General features: G+C 46.8%; 2 protein-coding genes across 2 annotated transcripts in view; one reads left to right on the top strand and one right to left on the bottom strand.

The window, feature by feature from the left end:
* The window catches only part of Usp5 (ubiquitin specific protease 5), a 36267-nt gene extending 18533 nt beyond the window's left edge, over positions 1–17734 (bottom strand). Inside the window, exons 1-10 of the mRNA XM_077677146.1 lie at positions 17567–17734; positions 14352–14477; positions 14208–14262; positions 12787–12908; positions 12127–12233; positions 11425–11660; positions 10757–10851; positions 10422–10615; positions 9225–9296; positions 3860–3944 (exon numbers count right to left, since the gene is read on the bottom strand). Coding sequence (XP_077533272.1) covers positions 3860–3944; positions 9225–9296; positions 10422–10615; positions 10757–10851; positions 11425–11660; positions 12127–12233; positions 12787–12908; positions 14208–14262; positions 14352–14477; positions 17567–17674 — 1200 coding nt within the window. The 5' untranslated portion in view covers positions 17675–17734. The remainder of the gene's footprint in view (positions 1–3859; positions 3945–9224; positions 9297–10421; positions 10616–10756; positions 10852–11424; positions 11661–12126; positions 12234–12786; positions 12909–14207; positions 14263–14351; positions 14478–17566) is intronic.
* Positions 1–21408, top strand: part of LOC144145499 (RUS family member 1) — a 273889-nt gene that overhangs the window by 214120 nt on the left and 38361 nt on the right. The window lies entirely within an intron of this gene.

Genomic DNA, 21408 nt, shown 5'->3' with positions numbered 1-21408 from the left:
AACCCTTTAAAGGGGTCCTGAAATACCTTCCGCCGATGCATGGATGTACATGTAACCAAATAAGACAATGTATTAGCAATCTCCTCCCGCAAGAATTTTGTTAAAGCGATGAGTATTAGTTGAGAAATCGTAAATCAAAAACCGCGCATTATCGTCGCGCCGCGGTTCCTCCTCCTTTCGCTGTTTACAGCGCGAGAGCCTTCCCTCCCATGATGCCGCGCGCTTCAGCGGTGACGTACTTCCGCTACGCTCTTCATTCTGCCGTCTGCTACGGGCAAGCTTTGGTGACACCATGAATCCCACACTGCGCTCAAGGCTGGAAAAGCGAACGAAAAATCTGGCCGCATTTGTGCGGCGGCCTGGCCTTGCCCTTTCGCGGTGTGCGTTGCTGCAGGGCAGCACGTGACTTTTAATCGGCGGCGAACTCGCAGCCGCTCGGGGAGGATCATGCGCTCGGTCCCTTTCATGCATCGCGCACTGTTTATCCAAAAAGCGCCGTATCAGATGTGGCCCCGCTGGTGCCGGGTCTTATTTTGTGGCGGTGGTAATTCCTGCCGGCGGCATGTGAAAAAGACATTTTAAACTGATACAGAACCCGTGCACAAAACGCTTCAATCATGTGACCAGTTAAGCTTGGGGCGACGCGTGGTGGAGAGCGGCAACGTTGGCAAAACATGCTCCGGCGCGGCTCTGAGCTTTCTAGTGCTGGAGCAAGCGCCATTGCTTTGACAATCTCAAACATCGGTTGCCTTGGCAACAAGGCACAAACCGCCCCAGAAGTCAGTTACGGTTGCGTGATCCCGGTTCAGCTCGGGGCCCCACCTCACGACATGTGAGCACTGCAGGCGTACCACTCACTCCCATTGGGAAGTGTGAGATGCGTTTGGCATTACAGGAGGCGATGGTGTGTGCGTTGTGGACGCCTTTGTTTCGCGATGAAATGTGACGTTGTGCTTCTGCGGGTGGATAGTGCTTCCCATGGTCTGGATTATCTTTCTCGAGCGACGTACGACTCAACCTCGCATGGGGTATGTGCAGTGTGCGTGGCTAAAAGCCATCTCGGCTTGGGCGCCAGAGTTAAGTGACTTGCTGTTCGTCCCCGCAAACCGCGCGCGAGGTGAGTGCCGAATTTACGACGGGCAGGAGGAGGCAACCTATCGTCTGTCAATCGCGGTTCAGACTTGCAACGCATGTTGTGACGTTGTGTTCGTTCGAAACGCATCTCTGGATTCTTTTGAAGTGGAATAAAATGTATCCGTCAAACCCGGGCATTCGGCTGAGGGCGTTCTCTGCGATTGCACGAAAGAAGTGCCACGGGGCTTCAATGCTTTCTTTACGGGACGTACTCAGGTAAGAGAATATCCATGTCGTGTTATGGCTGCGTTGCATTCAATATGAACGGTTAAGCGTTTGTTTACACTTGTTTCGTTTGTCGTAAAATGTCCAAGCACTCCGACACTAATCTGGCAGATCAGCCGGCGAGCCGACGCTGAGCAGACGACTCATCTCTTTGCCGGAAGTGCGTGAAAAAGCCGCCCAATAGCAGGATGTCTAGCTCGTGACGAACATCTGGGAATCGATGATGTAGACATGTGAGGATGGCGGCGTCCAAAAACACGAAGGAAAGGGTGAGAAAAAAGCGACAAACTTTGCAACAAAAGTGTGAGCTTTCCGCTGCGCGTAAAAGAGTAATACTTGGCCCAGATGACCTTGACGACCCAATCTAACGATTGCACTACTTCATTTAGTGTGCTCAAAACGCCTTTCAGGGCCCCTTTAAGTACTGTGCACTTAAAAGGACAAGGAAGGGCATGTAAACAGGTTCTATATATTTTATCAGGTTAAAACCTAATCCTGGGCTATGATCTCAGTTTTTTCCAGCCCTTTCAATACTTTTGCAGTAGGTAGACGCTACAACGGTTTCAAGCAATGGCTACAGCAATGGACATCTACAGCACGACTGCAAGAAAAAGAGCAGTTATCAGAATCTTAACTCACATTTGTTTAAAGGGGCCATGCAGACAAAACACAAGTTTGGTTCATTCGAAAGATTGCCTCGTTAGAATCACACTGACACCACTGCTTGTTTTGACGCAAACTTCGCCCAAATAAGCTATATAATTAGGAAAAAAAAGGGAATGGCCATGCAACCCACTAGCTCATTTCCTGCAACAGTACCTATGACGTAATACCAACCAGCTCTGCAATTGGCGGGGGCCAGCGAAAGCAAACGCAAATTAGGCAGATCTTATAAGCTTGCCAGACGAGCTATTGGAGCTTAAATTTAGGGCACATTCTTTTTATAGCAATAAGAATAGGGGGATAAATAGTGGAAGTTACGAAAGCAGACGTAAACATAGAAGTATTGATGCGTACTGTAGTTGGTACTGCGCGTACTATGCTTGTTTTCGCTGCACAGCAGTCCGACGCTTTCGAGTAGTCTTATATGCACTGGCCTACTGGCATAAGCGACGTCTTACGTGACCCTGTTTGTCGAGGATATTCCATGTTTCATGAAACGATTACTTTCTACAGTAACAAAAACAAGCCAGGTGCAAATACATTCAAAAAACAAAGCAACGGCACACAACGGTCCGACCGTGCACGAGTATGGCAGCGTCATCTGGGAAGACTGACAACAAGCAACGCTGCAGCCGAATCATGCAGTGCAAGTTCATTTGTATACGTGCGCTTATGACTTCATTGCCGACATCCTGAAAACACACAATTTGGCGGGAGAATCAAAATTTTAACCTAAATTGATTAATTTATCAGTGAATATGGCATCATTTGCTGCCGGACAAGTGCTAGGAGCATTATGAAACACGAAACCTTTCGAACAAAACAAACTTGTATTTTGTCCTATGGCCCATTTAATCAAAACCTACAAATTTCTTTTTACTTTTTAATTGATAAATTTTTCCACAACACCACCACCCGGAGAGTCCATGCACTTCTATAATGTTCTCCCTCTGTTTGCAGGCAGCCCCAGTTGGTGTACGTTGCATGACGAAATTTAATTTTAGAGTGTCAACTTGCTTGTTTTGGAAGACTTAGTTTGTATTTTGATGCCAGTGGTTTCTGCCTCCATCGCAAACAACGGAGAAAACGAAGAAGAGCACCTGGCCGTGTGGGTTAAAGCATGCTTCAACAACAAATATGACTACATAAATACTAATCACTGCCCGCTGCCCTGCCTTCACTGCACTACCTATACCCAACATACTCATTCCGCTCAGACACCTTTGGAGCTAGCAGGGTGATTTCTGCAACAACTGAACAAATCTGTCATGGTGATGCTGCACTGAGTTGGGCAGCAAAAATTTATTGCCCACGTAAGCAATGCAATAAGGAGAATAAAAACAAAAAAAGTTTTCCATAACATTGCCATTCTAAGCTACGTTCCTTAAAGCAACTTATTGCGATGTTTTAACTGGGAAACAGACAAAAGAAGCTGACGCTTTCAAATCGAGCACTAAGCAAGGCTTCAGCGTTATCAGGGACACTATTTTGAGTATGAAAGGTAATTCCTCTGTTACGTGATGACTCAAAAGACGCTCGATGATGCTGATTGACCCTGACGACGCTTGATTTGTATTTGTAAGCAAAGCATCACGCTTTGGAGCCCTATCACCATACGCATAGCAGGAACTTAGCCACTGGGCAGCCGAGAAATCCAACTTTTATCATCGAAATTGTGTCCCGGAAACTTTTGACCCCAGGTTTACATAAAAATGTGCCTCTTCGTAGAAATCTACTTTCTGTGATTACAGCGCAGGTTCGAGGACAACCATTTAGACTAATCCCAAACTGCAAGAATGAAAAACAGCTGACAACGTGCGGCGTCAACACAACCTACCTTCGGTTCGTTGTTTTGGCCACTTCCTTCCATGGAAGGTTCCTTGGAGTAGTCGCCAGAGAGGACGCCAACCGCCAGCTTTGTCCTGCAAGCAATTGGTTCACCACAGAGAGAAATTTGTTGGAGAATTCCAGGATAATTTTTTTCAGTCACATATCAACTGTGCGACTAAAAACCAACATTTTGAGCAAGCCGTCATCACTAGGCATGTGCTAATAGCGATTCTCGCTTTCAAAATGAATACGAAAAAAAGTACAATTTGCTACAGACAATTTAAAATAAACTTGAACAGCTGCAAAAGAAAGCAACCGGCAGCAGCCCCAGACACTGCAATTATAACTGACCTGGCCACTTGTTTTCTTGCAACACATGAAAAAGTCAGTGAACTCATCACATGCAAAAGAATTCTCAGACCACCGTTAGAGACTTGCATTTTGTTGCACCGAGCAGTGGTGCCCAGCAAGACTTTTTCTAGAAGCAGCTTTAAATTGCTTTCCAATGTGTAGCCCTCTATCACCGTCGTTGTCATCGAAAGTTGATGCCCCTGAACAAAGTGCACCAAGCGCAAGTGCAGTAGAGATACTGTCAGTTTGGAGTTCCTTTAATTTTTGATGATCTAACTACAACCCAGCTCGTCCTTCTGTTGGGCTGCTAGTACAACTGTCAAACAAAAAAAAGTAATAAAAAAAAAACGCAACTTGCGCACTGAAACCGAAGCTAGAGTGAACTAGAATAAGGGAGTGTCCCGAGCGGCGGCGCCGAGCCGCTCCGGTTGGCGTCGACACCGCGAGGTGGCGCGACTGCGCCCTTTCGCAGCTGGTCTGGCGCAGTGAGACTACGCGTCTGGCCTTGCACTATCATGTTCTCGCGTTCTCTTTCAGCTTTCAAAGGCATTCAGAAGCTAAGCAAAATTCTAAACGGCCAAATGTAATTTTTGCTTTACTTACTGCTGCTCCAGGTCGAGCACAAGACCTGTGACCTCGATGTGGTGAGCCGTTCTGGTTGCAGGCACTTTAGTTCCGCTATCCACGATTTTGATTCACCCCGAGCTTTATATCTGGCGCGGGCGCTTCTGAATGTCAATGAACTGTCACCTGTGTTCTCCGCAACCCACCGAATACTGCCTGACGATTGATAATTAACTACTTTTTGCGAACTGGCAGGTGTCCAGCATGGACTGTCCCTGCACAGGGCAGAGCATCGCAGTTCTAAAAACACGTCATTGCTCGTATAGCAGCATTTAAGAGCGACAATTTTTTTAGCCGAGGTGTTGCAGTAAACTCTGATGTATTATTCGGCGCATGTGCGCAAATAAGCACGTTGACTCCCCTCACCCCCAATCTCCTAAAAGGAAGATTAGACCCGCCGCATAGCACAAAAACGAAACTAACTGCTGCTTGCTTGCCAATATGGTATGGAGTCTTTACTATTTTTCAGAGACCAAGGGTGCTATCAGGCGAAAGGCAAATTATTTTGTAGTTATTTCTTGTTATAATTACTATAAAAAAAGAACAGTAACTAATGTTAACACTTACATGCAATGCTACATGTTAAGCAAAGTTGTGTACAGCTATATAATGACCCAGCTTGACCTTTTTCAAACCCGATTACAATTTTTATAATATACATACAGTGAACGAGATAGAACAGATTACCTTTCAGTGTGCTGTCATGTTTATTTCACAATTTGGTCCAGTACTACGGGCATTTACCTAGTTTAGCATACTTTGCAGATTGCCGTCTTTTTGCATTGCTTCTGTTGATGCTTTTGATGTAGAAGTGAATGCGGGTCGTGAGGTAAAACGCACCTCTGCCGCAACAGCCTTACAATAATCACTGCACCCAAGTTCCCACTGCTGCTTAGCCTTCACCACACTCAAAATGTCAAGGATGCTATCCCAATGAAGCTCAAGAACACTGAAGCATTCAGTGATCGCGTTCTCCATGTTTAGCACAAACCGGTGCAGAACGGCCTGTACACAAAGTGGAGCTCGTACACTGCAGCCGACGATTCTGTGAAGGGCTTGTCCTAATAGTTACAAATACGTTTGCCCATTTAGTCAGGATGCATCTGTTATTTCCCACACAATTCGACGCACAATGTAAATTCTGTACTCAACCAGGCACTCTATGGCACATAATATGGGAGTGCGTCAAGAACCCAGACCTCCCACCTCCTTTTCCTTCCCCTACTCCTGAGCAGTGGGACATACTGCGTTCCAGCTCCCTTTCTCAAGATAAACTTCTGCTGGTCGAGAGGGCCAGTCGAGCCGGGACGGCACACGGTTACCTGAAATGAGGAACCACCCCACCTAAAAGCTCGATAAAAAAAAGCTTTGTCTCTCTCTCCTGCCGGCGCAAATTGCGCTTCCACTTTTTTCGAACCTCTTCGTCTCTTGGGGCGGCGAACAAATACGCCTTTGGAGCGCCCTGATAGCCGGCGTGACAGACTGGTCAAAACAATGCGCATCAGTTCTTTTCGCCATCTTCCTCACATGCTGGTCCTTGACGAAATGCACTCTCTCTGCTTTAAAAAACACGTCAGGACCTCCGCACCGATTCCACCGAACGCACGTAAACCCACCGCCTTCCAAGTTCTACGTTTCGTCCGGTCTGAGGGCTGCGGCGACAGCGCGGGCGCGGCTGACCGGCTGCGAGATCGTGCACGAGCGCCCCTAGCCACCCTAGCGGTGGTCGACGGCGCGTGGCACGCCGAAAGCAACGCCGTCTCCGCCCGCTCGGGCCACTCCCCTATTCTAGTTCACTCTACTGAAGCTATGGCATTTCTCTCATGGTAGTTATTTACGTACAAGCACATAATTTTTTAGTGAAAAAATGCATCTCATACTGACTAGCAAAATTTCACATTTTTCATCCCCACTCGCAACCAATGCAGCAAAATGCAGCTAAAATGTGGGTAAGTCACAAACAGCATTCTTGCCAGGGTGCTGTGTCTGCTAGTCACCTTGCTTCACTTTCTGCTCGTCAAAGCATGACACATCCGCCTTCATATTACGCTTAGCGACTGAGCCCCAGCCTGTGAAAGAGATGCCCAGTGGATAACACGAAAGAAAACTAAAAAGCAGGCTTGGACTTGCCTCTGGCAGAGAACACGCAGGGGGGCAAAAGCTTCACTATTTGTTAGTGCTGAATACTTGGAAATATATTCAAATACTGAAAACCTGATCGAGGAAAATGCTGAATACAGTAGACTCTCGAGAATTCAAAGTCACTGAATTGGAGTTTTCGGTTATTTGGAAGTGATGTTCTGGTCCCAGAAATTTTGCATGCAATTCAATGGAAAAATATCACTCAATAATGCAGAGATCGGTTAATTAGAAGTTATCTTTAATAAAAACCGTTTAGGTGACCGCCAATTCTCGATAAAATTCAACATTTTCAAGCGCCAAAACACCGCTACGCTCCACACTAATGTCAGCGCCATCACAACTGAGACCAGCGCACAGTGAATAAAGCGGCAGTTCAATTGACTTGCGCCAGCATACTACGCATTCCTCTCTTTTCAGGTCCTCAACCTTTCTTATTATGCACAGCACCATGTAAGCTGTTTCCATGGTGGACGCTTCAGGCTTCAAATTTAACGGCAAGTTTGAACTATCAGTGCAACCCGTGTGTTATGCTCAAATTGGCGACGACAGTCCAGATTCCGAACAAAATCAAGCAAGGAGACGTGTTGCAGCACAGACTTATGGCAATGATGTTATTGTGCTTCCTGTTTAATTGGAAGTTCAGTTTTTTAGAAGATATTTGCGGTCCCCGTGGACTTCGTACAAACGGGAGTCAACTGTACCGCATTCACTCGAATCCAATCCGGCTTCGATGCTAGGCTGACTCCCGAAAATTTAAAGAAAAAGTACTTTGAATGTAACCTAAATGAAAAAAGGCATTGTACTAGGATTAGAACATGCACTTTATTACGCTGGCGGCGCTCGTCGTAGCATGTTCAAAGTTATCGTCATCTTTGTCGACATTACTGGCTTTTTCCCAGAGTGCACTGTTGTCACTTTCCAGTGCGATCGAGATACTGCAATTACTGAAGGCCCGCACAATTAGCTGGGCCAGAATTTCGTCCCATGCCCCAACGTCCACGACCCCCAACTTTCCAAACAATTTTTTTAAAAAAGGTATTGGCCCAGATTCAAGTAAATACAATAATGTATAATACGATCAAATATTTTTTAAAAGTTTAATATTCACTATTCACACATGCCTACTCTACACGAAACAATGGTGTTTTTTTTTTTTTTCGCAGAAAGATATTAACTACCTTAAAGTATTCCCCTGACAAACTATTTAAATGAAGTGAGCAGCTCCATGGCAAAACTGCAATACCGTATAAGTCGGAATATAGGTCGAGATCTTTTACCAAAATATTTGCTGAAAAGTCACCCGTCGGCCTATATACCAGTCATTGGCATATTATTATTTGTCATTTGGGAAGTCGGCAGCCCATACAGTTGACTAAGACCATGAAGGCACCATCGACACCGACATCAATCCAACGCGCCACCATTTTTTTTTTGCTTTCCTCGGTGTCAGTGAGCGTGATTTCTTCTCGCTCCAGACATGTTCAGGCACTTGGTGCCAGTTAACCACAGCGTTTAAAAGAAACGTCATGGTATGCCCAAACAAACGGCAACACGCTCGACTACTGCCAGTTCAGTGTCACCGAAAAGAGTTCATTCTATTGGCGTAAGCTGAAGGGGCAGCTCTCGGTGTGCAATGCTTGGAAGACCTTGCTTCGTGGGCGCCGCGCTGCGCAACTGGAACTGAAGGACAAGGTGGAAACTTCTTTGCGAGCATTGCACGGCGTCTCTATGAACTGGATAAGTGGCAACAACCCCAAGACGCCTGGCCGCCTGCACAGACCGGCTCTCGCGACGTTCAACAAATGGGTGTCCCGTGCTTGGCACTCACTTCGTGATGACATTCTTGTGAGTGCTCCATAAGCAATTCCCCGGACAGAACCGAGGATGAATTGCTGTGTGGGAGACAGCCATACAGAAGCGGTTGTCCGACAAGACACCAGGCGGCTCTAATGAACAACCTTAGACAAAATGAATGCTAATAGGTTTATTAAAACGATGTTGTGTACCTCACTTTTTTTCTCATTCTTCAGCCGCAAGGTAAGGAGGTCGACCTATATTCCGGTATATTCCGACTTATACAATAATTACTTTTTTTTTCTTTTTCAGATACCTGCCCACACTCCGCTTTCACGTCTGACGGCCTTCTGATTTTTTATCTTCCAAATTACTGGGCCTTGCACACTTGCGAACAAGGCACAGCACTAGAGTCTTTGCAACACAAGTAGCAACTCAACTCAACACAAGTGGCAACTCACATTTGAACGGTGAAGTTCTCGGCAGGGTCAGCCGGAGCATTGTCAAATATCCGGTTCGCATCGTCGTAGTACCTAAAGGCCACAGGAAGGGGGAGAGGGAAACGCAGCAATTAGCAGCATGGCATGCATTCGCGTCAACTTACAACACGAAATTTACAAGGGCGTTCCACCTGAACCTTCCGCGTATCTGCATGCCCTTTAACTCATATTCCTAGCCACACACACACACACAAAAACTGTGGTTGATTTCACTGTCATAGGTATTGGTAAAACACGAAAGTGAAATGTGCGGCGAAATCTGCAGCAAAATGAGCATGATTTGCGGGTCTGGGCTGTCTTGTGGGTTTGCTTGGCGAGCAACGTCCTGCTGGTGGGTCGCTTTGGCAAAGGCATACTGGCGTCATTTCTGCGACGGATATGACGTCAGTGAAATCTTGATGTATCTCGGCATAAAACACTTTCGTGTTGAAATATTAAAACCCAAAAACGAACAACCCTGAGTATAACGTACTCTTTAGTACTAATGGTTGCTTCCCCGCAAGAAGACTGTGTGCAGCGGTGCACCCTTTACAGGCTACTTGCTTCGTTGTATGGGAACCACTTCCGTGACAGATACGACGTAAGTGAAATCTTCGTGAATCCCGGAATAAAACACTTTCGTGTTAAAAAAAAAAACAGCACCTCCTTACATGGTGCTTTCTTACAACCAGCAGAGAAAGAACGACTCCGGCTGTCGCAGGCATCAGACAAAAGCATTTTGGTCTGGAAGCTGTGCAGTACCCCTTCGCACAACAACCAGAGCCTCACTTTACGGCAAAGTTCTTGTTTTCAGAGGAAGACAACGCAATGGGGGAGCAGACTGCACATTTTTGGAGTTTAATGCGTGGAAGGTGCACCTGGGCTATGAGCTGTGCCATAGTGGAGGGCTCCGGATTAATTTAAAACACACGGGTGTTTTCGCTTTTCACCTCCATCAGAAAAGCAGCCATGGCGGCCGGGATCAAGCCCGTGTCCTTGGGCTCAGCAGCACAACATCTTAGCCACTGAGCCACCGCGGCGGGTTAGGGGAGCAGGCTGACAACAGGTCCAAAAACACACTACTCCCCACAGCGCACCAGCAGCACATACTGCGTCCCCTCCTCCACATCTTGCTGTCCCCCTGCAACCCGAGAGGAGGAGCAGGAGAGCAAGGCTCACTTGTGCTGGAAGTCCGGGATGCTGAGGAGGACCTGCAGGACGGCGTTCATGTAGCACGAGTTGCCCAGGTTGGCCAGCCCCGTGTAGCTGGGGCCGAACAGGGGCACCAGCTGGTGGCCCTGCTCCTGGATCTCCGCCCACTCGCCCACCCGCTGGTTCAGGTCAATCTCCAGCTCCAGCATCGTCTTGTCCGTCTGAAAGCCCATCAGAAGACGGTCGGGGGTAGCAGCAGCTGCATCCACAGCCATCTCTCCCACTGCCACTAAAACTTTGCCTTTCCACTACAATTCAAAACTAATGCTATTTTTCCACAAATGGAAGAGCAAGCCACTCACCTTCCGCATCTTGGAAATCTCAATGCCAAAGTGCTCGAGGTGTTTGACGAGGTTGCTGTCGATGACCATGTCGTCCTCGTCGTACGAGAAGACATCTGGCAGGGGGAAAAGGAAGGGCACATTGCATGACACAGATGTACTCTCCTCTGAAACAGTCTACAGACATGTGGAGCTTCCACTGTACATTAAAGAAAGAAAGAGAACCCTTCCCATGCCATTCTCTTTCAGTTACAGCCCAGCAACGATACGAAGAAGTAGGCCCTGCCACAAACTGCCTCGCAAGGCTGTCATTTTTGAAACACACCAAATCTGAGCACAGCAGCTCACTGTCCGCAAAATAGGCTTACAATTACATGTAAAGTGGGATTGCTTGAACGGTGCGCGCCCTCCTCCTCCTCTTTCTTGCTGGCTAAGCACCGCTTCCCTCAGCAGGCAAATCACTCTGCACATGTCCAGGCATTGCCTAACAGTGGTGCTCCGTTTTCTTCCTGTCTCAGCATATGTTCACTCAGGTTGGCATCACACACGGAGTGGGTTCTCTGTCACATCCAGCCACCAAATTATCTCCTCGAACCAGAGGCTCAAAACTACTCCCAAGATCCGGATAAAATGACACAAGAAGACAAACAGCCACTGTTTTCGAGGCGCACACAGCTTGCGGCTCTCACCCGCGCTGTCCGGAGTAATGGTGCCCAGCTTGACCACCAGAGGGTAGCCCGTGTTCCGGAAGTGCTCGAGTGCATGATTGTTGCCACCGCTGCCCTCGTGGTACTTCCGGCCGCACAGGATCGCCCCGTCTGTCAGGTTCATCCACAGGTTCTCCTTCATGTCACACTTCTCGCACTTCCAGCCCTCGGGGGGCACCTTGACGCCGTTCTCCAACTGCACCAGCGAGTCACTGTGCCTGCGGGAAACGGGAAGGGGGAAACCGCATTCGACAACAAGTTTCGAACAGTCACGACAAAGCCCAAAATGACTGCCTCTTGTAAGCTTTTGCCGAGGAGCCTATAGGCTTTTCTATGGTGCATTCACTCACTTCTGATTACCAGTAACAGACTGCTGCCAAGTCTTGTTACAATGCCCATTTCAGTGCTTTGAACAGCTGCAGCATCGAGCGCACTATTCTGACAGTGCCCCCCAACAAAATAAGGACTTTAACTTCCAGGCTAGCGCATCAGCTGTTAATTTACCTTCAACAACAACCTCTGCTCTTTCAGCAAAACAAGTTGCAAACAAAGCCTCCAAAGATTCTAGCCATAAATAAACGGCCATAACTGTTTCTGCCCCCCCAAAAACAACCAGAGTAACGATGAATACCAGCCACCCAATGCACACAAGCAATTGGTGAGGCAACAAGGAACCACCCTCACTTTGACACTGCCCTCTTCTCTCCATCCCACGTTCCGGCGAGGGCTTCCAGCTCGTTAATCTTGCCCGCAGAGTCGGCAGCGAGAATACCTGCAACAGACATTCGCACCTAGAAGAGAAGAGAAAAAAAGGAAGAACAAGCATTTGCAAAGCTTTTTCTGCAAGGCAGCATCACGTTGGTAGTAGTAGTAGTAGTAGTAGTGGTACCGTAGTTGCACGATTCTAACATCGTCCACCTTTCTTCGCTGAAAAGAGCTTTCAAATTTGTGTGTGCGTTACAATGGGGCACTAAACTGAAACCGGCTTCAAAGCGTTCGGAAAGCAGCTCGAACTTTGACAACATGGAAGACAAGAAGAAACAGGACACGTGGCTGATACGGTGCTGCCTGTGAATAAAAGCATCCTTGACATACTATTCAGAGGCAATCAATTAGTTGTGGATGGACTTCACTCAAAGCACGCTTGAGAGGTGTCCACGGAATCTTTATATTCAAGAAAATAAGGCGACCATTTTTTTTTTTAAACCTTACTCAAGCAACTGCTCTGAGCAATTGGGTGGTAACTTGTTGGTGATGAGGCACCCTTATTTCTTTCAGTACCACCACCGCAATAGTCATGTCCACCCAACCAGCATCAGTAGAAAGCAGAGAGGCGGTACATACCGCCTCGGGAAGCTCATCACTTGGCAGGGGCATAGACTCAAAGTTGGGAAGAATGACAAGAGAATGGTGGTGCTCGTAGTCATACTTCTTGCCCAAGTCCACATCAAAGCCACCTTCCACGCCTGCGGATCACAAGGGAAGAAACGAAGAACCCACACTCACCAACAGCACAGCCAAGAACGGGAGAATGCAAGAAAGCAGGAAGAATCGGAAAGGGACACGACGTAGCTATTAATGGTATGTACACCCTTCGTCAAAATTTTCTAGGCCATTCCTAAGCCTTCTCGACCACAAAGAATTCAAGGAATAAGCTTTATCTTTAAATGTGATAAAAATATTTTAGGAAAGAAAGGTGTTTTCTGCAGCTTTCCGACATAAAACGTTTCAGCCTCACTTGGTACAAAAACTTGTACACTGAATTTTTTGCGGCATGTACATTTTCGGCTTGCCCTCAAAAATTCTGACAAATACTGTAGATGAATGACGTCACACGAGGCAAAATTTGGCAAGAATTTACAAACAGATGCTCGCATGGTTTTACGCCATAACAGCAGAGCTGAAAGCCATTCAACTGTCTAAAAAGAGTGGGGGGAGTTAAAGGCCAACTGTACTCAAATTTCGCCTTGGCCAAATTTATTTTGACTGCACGGTAGGCACCACCAAACCAACTAAGACATGAATGGTAGCCCCATGAAATGCATTGTTAATCAGTTACAAACATTTTAAATAGCTCCATAGCAGACGACGCTGCAACTGCCAGTGGATCACGTTAACAGCCATGAAAAAGACGGCAGCGTCTACACTCCGTGGATGATGGCGAGTGGCCGAAACAAGAGGGAAAAATCTCTTTCTGGCGTCCACGAACACCTCACAAACCACGGCACTGGTTTGCAGTGGGGTTTGATGCCATCAGAATTTTTTTTAATTCTGAATTTCACCTATATTACCCAAAATATAAAAAACGTATTTTCATGTCCACATTCTTGCATCTGTATTCTCAAATACTATTTAGGTACATTTACAGAAGCATCTTCAAGGTACCCCATTACGTCAAAGAGAAATGTGTCTGAGTTATCTGTATTCTACACTTGTACAGCAAAATATCAGATATTTCTCTTCTGGGATACTCTGTCTAGCCCTAATCACAATTCCCCAAGGCTTGCAGGCAATGAAAGGTTTAGGTCCGCCGTAGCAGCAGACCTGAAACTGAATGGTAAAAGCTGTGATTTTGCCCAATTTTCATTTTACTCTTAGATGTTCAAATTCTCATTAGAACGTTTTCAGACTAAAAACTGCAAGTCAGTCAAGATGTTCGCGAGTAATCTTTTGGGAACACTAAAAACAGTAAGCCTATGAAGAGGTTAGTGAGTAATCTTAAACACGCTGCACCGTTGTCTCCAGTAGGAAACAGGCTGTCTCACCAATGGCAAGCTTTGTTGGCGCCGCCTTCTTGGCCGCAGGCAGGTCATCCTTAATCTGCAAAAGGTGAAAACACCAGCCCATCTTCGTCGTGCAGGAAACACGAGCCTGAGAGGCAGAGACAAAAAAGTGCAGCGAAATCGCACCTCTTTTTTCACAGTTTTCAGGTGAAGGTAAACGGCGTTGCCAGTCTTATTGTAGCGCCTCTCGACGTACTTCCTCGAGAATCCGAGGAAAGTGTTGAGACACACATACAGCCCTCCTTCAGATTCCTGAAACAGGCAGAATTAAACAATAACAAAGAGTAGTCAGTGAACGTTTCTCTCCTAAAGTTATCATGTGCATCAAACACATTTTCGATGCTGTGAAATCGACCAAGAGTACGTCAAATTGTACGTGCAGTCAAAGGCTTTATGACAGTGAGCAGGGGAGCGTGTGTCGCTCAGTACATGCAGAGCGGTATAGCGATGGGATGGCGAACAACTGTCGTAGTTTGCACATTTGGCAAATCCACTCCCTGACAATGGTTGATTGTGCTGTTGTCTGCTGCGGTTCCGGAAACGACTCCGGAGAATGCCGATGAGGCGCTTTTTATCAAGCGCGAAACGGAGCGAACGCATTGAAACGTTTGCTGTTCACTGCCCGACTGGGTGATAAGAAATGTGTTATCCTCCGTGACGCAACTAATGCAGCAGGCAGCCGTGAGATAAAGCGCGAGATAAAGGAACTTTGAAGTGAATTTGTCAAGCTCCCGTTTTTGCTTGCACTACACTGTGTAGACTGGCTCAAATTAGCACACTTTTCATCGTTTATCCGGCTGATATGTCGGTAATTATTTTATAAAGCCCAAAAGAAGAAAAACTACCATGCGCGGTATGCGGCGGCCGCACCAACTAAAGGCTGTGACGGGAGGAGGTGCACCGTGATTGGACGACGTCAAAGATTACCATTCAAACAAGTTTCGTTTTCGGTTCTGTAAAACAACATGCCTGTCATCCGACGTTATCGTTGGATGGGCATTCTCAATGTCTTAATAATCGCCATACCGCGCTTCTGCCATGTTGCCGGCTGTAAAATGCCTAAAATAAGCCTCCCAGGACGGCTTGGAATCATAGCAATCACTAGCCGAGACCTACACAGCGGATGAACGCCCTCCGCGTCACCGCAGACGCTCAAATGCTATGCGCTCTTCCACCATATTTGGAGCTTGCCTCAATCATGCCTGTATCGTAAAAAGCATGTTCACACTTGGCCAAGGGTCTGCTGATTCTGGCCTGTGCCCACTGCACGCTAGTAGTTGGTGCTTACGTCAGCAGCTTGCCAACGAGTGTCAGTCTGCACGTGGTCTGCGAACTCGTTCGTGGAGCAGTGAAAATTACGGCCCAAAAATGGTGAACTCAGTATAGAAGACATTGGCCGAAAATGAAAAAGTCAACTTACAAAAAAAGAAAACAATGTGCCCTTGGGGATTTGAACTGGCGACTTGCAAAATTACACACCTAGTGCTCCAGACCACTCGGCCACGGGCGAGCGCTGCACTGCCGGCATTGGAAATATGAGGTATATAATGTATAACCAGTTTACACTGATTTAGTTTTAGCATTTCAAGCAGTTTATGTGACTTAAACACTCGTATAGCACTCGTGCAGTAAGCGTCCCCCAAATTTCCACAATATCTCACGTCTAGCAATTGCATTTCTTAGACGGAAAGGTGGTCGCAGATGTGTAGTCGTGCCGCTGACCGCTGTGCTTGTTCACCCAGAGCAAGAAAAGTGCTTCTGCTCCTTAGTTTTACGCTGCACCGTAAAAGTTTCAATTGATTTTATTTCCTTAGTACCTATGTTGACTTCGCTGACTCTTCTCCCGCCTTCAAGTGGTCTTAGATTTTCCTACTAGCGCACCAGTCAGCAAAGCGTCACGTGTGCGCTTGTGTGGAGCGGCCTGGTCTTGGAGCTTGATAGTGTACAAACTAAAAAAACTAAAGAAAGGCACATTCTTCCATTCACAAACCAACGTGGAATTGCGACGACCCGTCGGCGGCCGGTGGACCGATTGACTCTGTCGGAAGGTCGGCAATCCGTGCAGTAGCGCAGTCAAGCCAAGTTCTTTCCTCCTGACGTCACACGAAAACGTCACAGAAAATGGGCGAGGAAGCAGAGAGGAGGACAGCATTTTCTAATTGATTTTCCTACTAAATAAATTCGTATAAATGCACTCAGAGTGGTCGAAACTTGGCCTATGGACTCCGGACTACAATTTGTGCTAGTAATTGCGTAATGTTTACAAATCACTTCAGTGTCCCTTTAAGGGAGCGCGCGCTCGCCAACCGCACCAACTATGAGAGCACGCCAGCCCCTCACCAGAGCACTCTGCATGTGTGGGGCGGCACGCGCTTCCGTGTTTACTGTCATAAAGCTTTAGACTGTAGATGAAAACGTAGAAAGGAGCGGAGGCCAAGTGACCTCACGAGAAAAAAGCATGCACTTTACATTGTGAACCACTGACAACATGACCACAATGTTACCACAGTCAATACAGCAATCAAACAAGTACACGATGAACTGACAGTTTGGCCAAACCCGGTGCATTGGTAGGTAAGGAATGCACAGGGTTCCTCAGTATTCATTTTAAATCTGCCCAAGGCAATGATGAACCCTGGCGTGGCTACAAATTCGTCTTTCCCAGCAAATATGATACATTTTTTTAAGGCATGTGTAGGAATTCATTCACGTCGTTTTGGTTACTGCTTTGCACCATTTGGAGCCCGTATATTTGAAAGTTGAGGGTATTCGTTTTTTTTTTTTTTTTTTTCTGTATGGACTTCAACTTTTGAGTGGACACAGATTTCGAATCGGTTTCGTTGCGTTAAAGGCATTGCAGGCCTAAAATGTCTGAACTATAAAACGGAGCTGTTGGGAATTTATACCGTTACAGGGCACAATTCCATGCGCCATGAAGATGCGACTGTGGCATATCTATGTTAGTCAGCCCAGACAACACGATGAAATGAGGATGGTTTGTGATGACGTCGCAGCTTATTATAGAAATAAAACCACAGTTCTTAATGCTAACCCGAGACGCCGTCACAAACTTCAAGAGGCCCAAAGGGTGCTTGCAAACGCCCACTGCTTGGCGAAAAGCGCCGTTCGGAGACTGTTTCCTCTGAACCAGTTGTGTTAAAACACCACAATGCACGTCACAGAGGGCGATAACAAATAAATTGCGAAAGTTTACAGCCATTCTGGGAAATTCTCGCGATGATGCGTTCACAAAACGGAGGGTCAACGCTTCCAGCGGGAAAATTGCAACGAAAGTAAACGCTCGTCTCCCTAAAGGTGACGGCATTTGGCAGGATACTTACCGGCGTATCGAACGAAAAGACGCACTCATCTTTGTAAATTTTGTCCGCGTTTCCAGGGGTTCGGATTCGGGTAAGATGCGGTCCGAGCTTTGCACAGAAGGCTGCCATGTTCTTCTTCCTCTTTTTTTCTCTTCTCGTACACTGGCGCTTACTCACACAAGAAAAAACAGACAAAAAATAAGCACTCGTTGCCAGACGACAGTTTCGAATGCGCTAAAGAAATAACACTAGAAATCATTTTCTCCCTCTGCAAGAATTGCTGAGAGTTGTGGCACAAATACGATCGGTAAAAATAAAAGCTAATATCTTGTCAGTTTTTTAAAATTAGACGTCCCGGAAAATTAAAACATCCCGCCGGTATTTTTTTTTAGCGCGCGAAATTTGAATTTTGAACTGGTGAGGTTTTGGCATGCTCGGATATCATGAAACATCAATAGTAAAAGCAGCATAAAACAGGCTTTCTTCCCTAATAAGAGAAGCTTTATAAGTGGCTTACCAGCAAAGCAAGCACGCACAATAAGAACAGAGAGAAACAAGCGCGCTGAAGTGTTTCATTCGAACTTTCAGCAACCCCTGGCCTGTTCATAAGCCAAATCGCACGCTTGTGTGAAGGCCAGATCGGATCCTTACAATCGAGCCAGCAAATACTTCACTTCATTTCGGGCATTTAGTTATGGTTACCAACTCTTCAATGAAGGAAGTCGGGACCGGGACAGGGTGGGGGGTACGCACATGCCCCTCTTGCCCCCCTTACTGCGTCTCCCAGTCTACAGCAAATCTCCATCTTCTTGTTTGGCACTGTCCCGATTCCGAAATTTCTTCACCATCCTCTGTCGATCCCACTAGCTCTATCGACCCACATACTTTAGACACAAACACACTCACTTTCATCGCAAATATTCCCATTAAAAGCGGTCGAGCACATGTCTACTCCTGCACCAGGTCCAGCCGTCAACATTGCCTTCTTTGACTCCTCGGGCCTCTTTTGCAAGTCTTTGCACCACCACGCTCCGCTGAGTCCGCTCTCTAAGACGACTACCGCTACAAGGTCCCATACCACACATGCTATTCCCCCTCCATGGCCTAGAGCCAATAAAAGTTACGACTTCTGCCCCTCTCTTAATACCACCTGCCACATCATGTGCACCTGCAAACAGACCCCTCCACCTCACTCCTACCTCCAATCCGAGCTCTCCCAAGTAGCAGGAGGGCCTGTGGTCCAGCTCTAACCACGCTGACCAAATTTTCCTGCTCACCTCTGCCAGGACTGCATGAAGGCCCAAGGGTACCTGGACTGGGACAGACCCATCTCACCGAGTGACAACTCACCCGTCACATTTTGTGCTATTAGTTGGTTGGTTGGACCCTTGAATCATGATGCATACCCATGCGGGGGGATTGGCCAAGAAGCTGCCTGTAATGATTAGACTATGACCTGGTTTATTTTAGAGAGAAAAAAGAATAAAGCAAGAGAAAAAGATTGAGACAAGAAAAAAGAAATCTTTGGATATAACAGAATAGTCAGGAACAAAAAAACACGAATGAATAAATAGCTGTCTAGCAGGGCATCGCTGCAACAAAGGAGTGAAAGGCGAGCGCATCATCTCTGCGGCAAACTCCTAGGTCGGAAGCACCCAGGGAAAGAACAACAGTGGAAGATAACCGGAGATTAAGCCGATTAAAACTGTGTATTCAATGTGCGTGCGTCGCATCGAGGAAAAGCTGCGGCAATTTAAAAGAAAGTGTTCTACAGTTTCGGGAGCCTTGCAGAAGGGACATTGAGGAGGTAAGGCCTGACCAACTGTGTGTAGATAAAAATTTAAAGGGGCAATTCTGCGTCGAAATTTTGTGATTGCCACCTCACATATACGAAATTCGCAGATTTTAGGCTTCCATAAGTGATAGAGGTGAATATAGTCGCAGCATGAACAGGGGGCCTACTGCCGATTAATTTGTAAAACTTGAAGGCGCCTGAACCTCGCCCCCAACACAACATAAAACTGTGAATTGGACAATTCACGACGACAGGACCCCCCCAAGAGCCAAATTGGCTAATTGGTCTGCCAGTCCATTGAAGATTATCCCTCCATGACCAGGGACCCATTAAACATTCGCTCACTCTTCTCCCACTCCCCTCCTTTTAAGTGCGAATGCACTTCTTAAGCGAGCCTGAAGCGTCCGCCGCCGTCCGCATAGCAACAGCTGCGGGTGCGCGCGCTCCTCGTCTTCCTTGGCAACGGGGGGAGATGGGCGCGCGCTGCCTGGCCGCTGACATGGCACATACCCACGTGGGGGATTGGCCAGGAATCTCCTCGTCTTCCTTGGCAACGGGGGGAGATGGGCGCGCGCTGCCTGGCCGCTGACATGGCACATACCCACGTGGGGGATTGGCCAAGAATCGGGCGTGAGAAGGGCTAATGCACCCGCTTAAAGGAGTACTGACACGAAATTTCAAAGCTGAGATCCGCTCTAGCAATCAAGTACAACGACAACACAAATAGGTGTCTGTGAATAAATGCATCTTTCTTTCTTTGTAGTTGTGTGTGTGTGTGTGATCTCTCTTTCGCGAACATTACCGAACCGCGCAAATTCAACTCGTGCATTCGCACTTTCACATTCTTCCCCTCGGGGAAATGCGGGGAATTTTTCTCTCGCAAAGAGGCACTTACCTGTTGAAGGGCATTGGCCGCGGTACGAAGTGAAAATGTCAGATAGAGCAGGTCAAAAAGAGACCATTGCACACAACTATAAAACAGATCATAGCACAAAGGCATATTGGCCACAGTCCAGGCTTGCAGCGTGGGAAAGAGAGCACTGGAAACTGCACTGGACAAAGTAATTGGGACAGTTAAAAAAAGTGCACAAGACAACGCGAAAAAGAGGAAGGAAGGGTCTTCTAAGGCTGATTGTCTGTCTGTCTCATTCGGCAGGAAAGGCATAGAGCATGTCACTTGTTATTTTTATACACATCAGCACTGTGTCAATCAAGGGCGAGTGCCACCAGGAAATGACCATGCCTAGCCCAGTGTTACATACAAACAGAAGCACATTGGACAGCCCTTAATAGTAAAACAGTTGGTCAACTCAACCATTTCAGTCAACAAGTTCAGTCAATCAATCAATAAGTCAATTTATTGACTTATTCATTATTATTGTCATTGATAGGGTATGTGCCATTGGAAAATAAATATGCCAATGTTTCAAGCCATTGGCTCGCTTTAGCAGCAGCCAAGATACGGCCTTGCAAGGCAACGCAATTCTGTCAGGGTGTGAAGCCTCCCTATCAAGGCCATGTAAAAAAGGAATGCTGCGCAAGCCAGGAACTGTGTTGCTAGGCTAATCAGTGCGAGGCTTTGCAGGTGCGAGTGTCCCAAGCTTATGGTCCGCTATTGTGCCTAACCGAGTAGCACTCTTCCTGCTCAGGTGCTACTACTCACATGCACCTTTGTGAAGATCACTTAAAATTTTATGTGAGTGTAAATATCCTAACCCTGAAGCCTCGCACCACCGGTGCATACAGCTGTGATAAAGGTTGGAACAATGCCAAGAATGAGGTCAGCGGCACATAAGATAATAATTAAGCAATGGTGGCAAAAACGAGAGAAAGATGCTCGCGCAAAATTTGTGTTCCCATTATGGGACAACCATATAATTCTTTTCAGCGTTTCACTACGTTGTTTCAACTTCCACTAGACCAATGAAAGGCTTTGTTTCACCCAAACAGTTGTGATGCTGCCACTCTTTCAAAGCATTAATTTGAATCAACCTTATTCAATTGAGAAGAATCCACAGTATTTGAGTGCCGTGACTCCTAGGCACCCGTTTTAGGCAGGAGTTCTTTT

The sequence above is a fragment of the Haemaphysalis longicornis genome, unplaced genomic scaffold (assembly GCF_048455015.1).
Source record: "Haemaphysalis longicornis isolate Haplotype H1 unplaced genomic scaffold, Haemaphysalis longicornis Haplotype H1 scaffold_7, whole genome shotgun sequence".
Lineage (NCBI taxonomy): Eukaryota > Metazoa > Arthropoda > Arachnida > Ixodida > Ixodidae > Haemaphysalis > Haemaphysalis longicornis.
The sequence above is the reverse complement of the archived record's forward strand: the minus strand, read 5'-3'. Positions and strand labels throughout refer to the sequence as shown.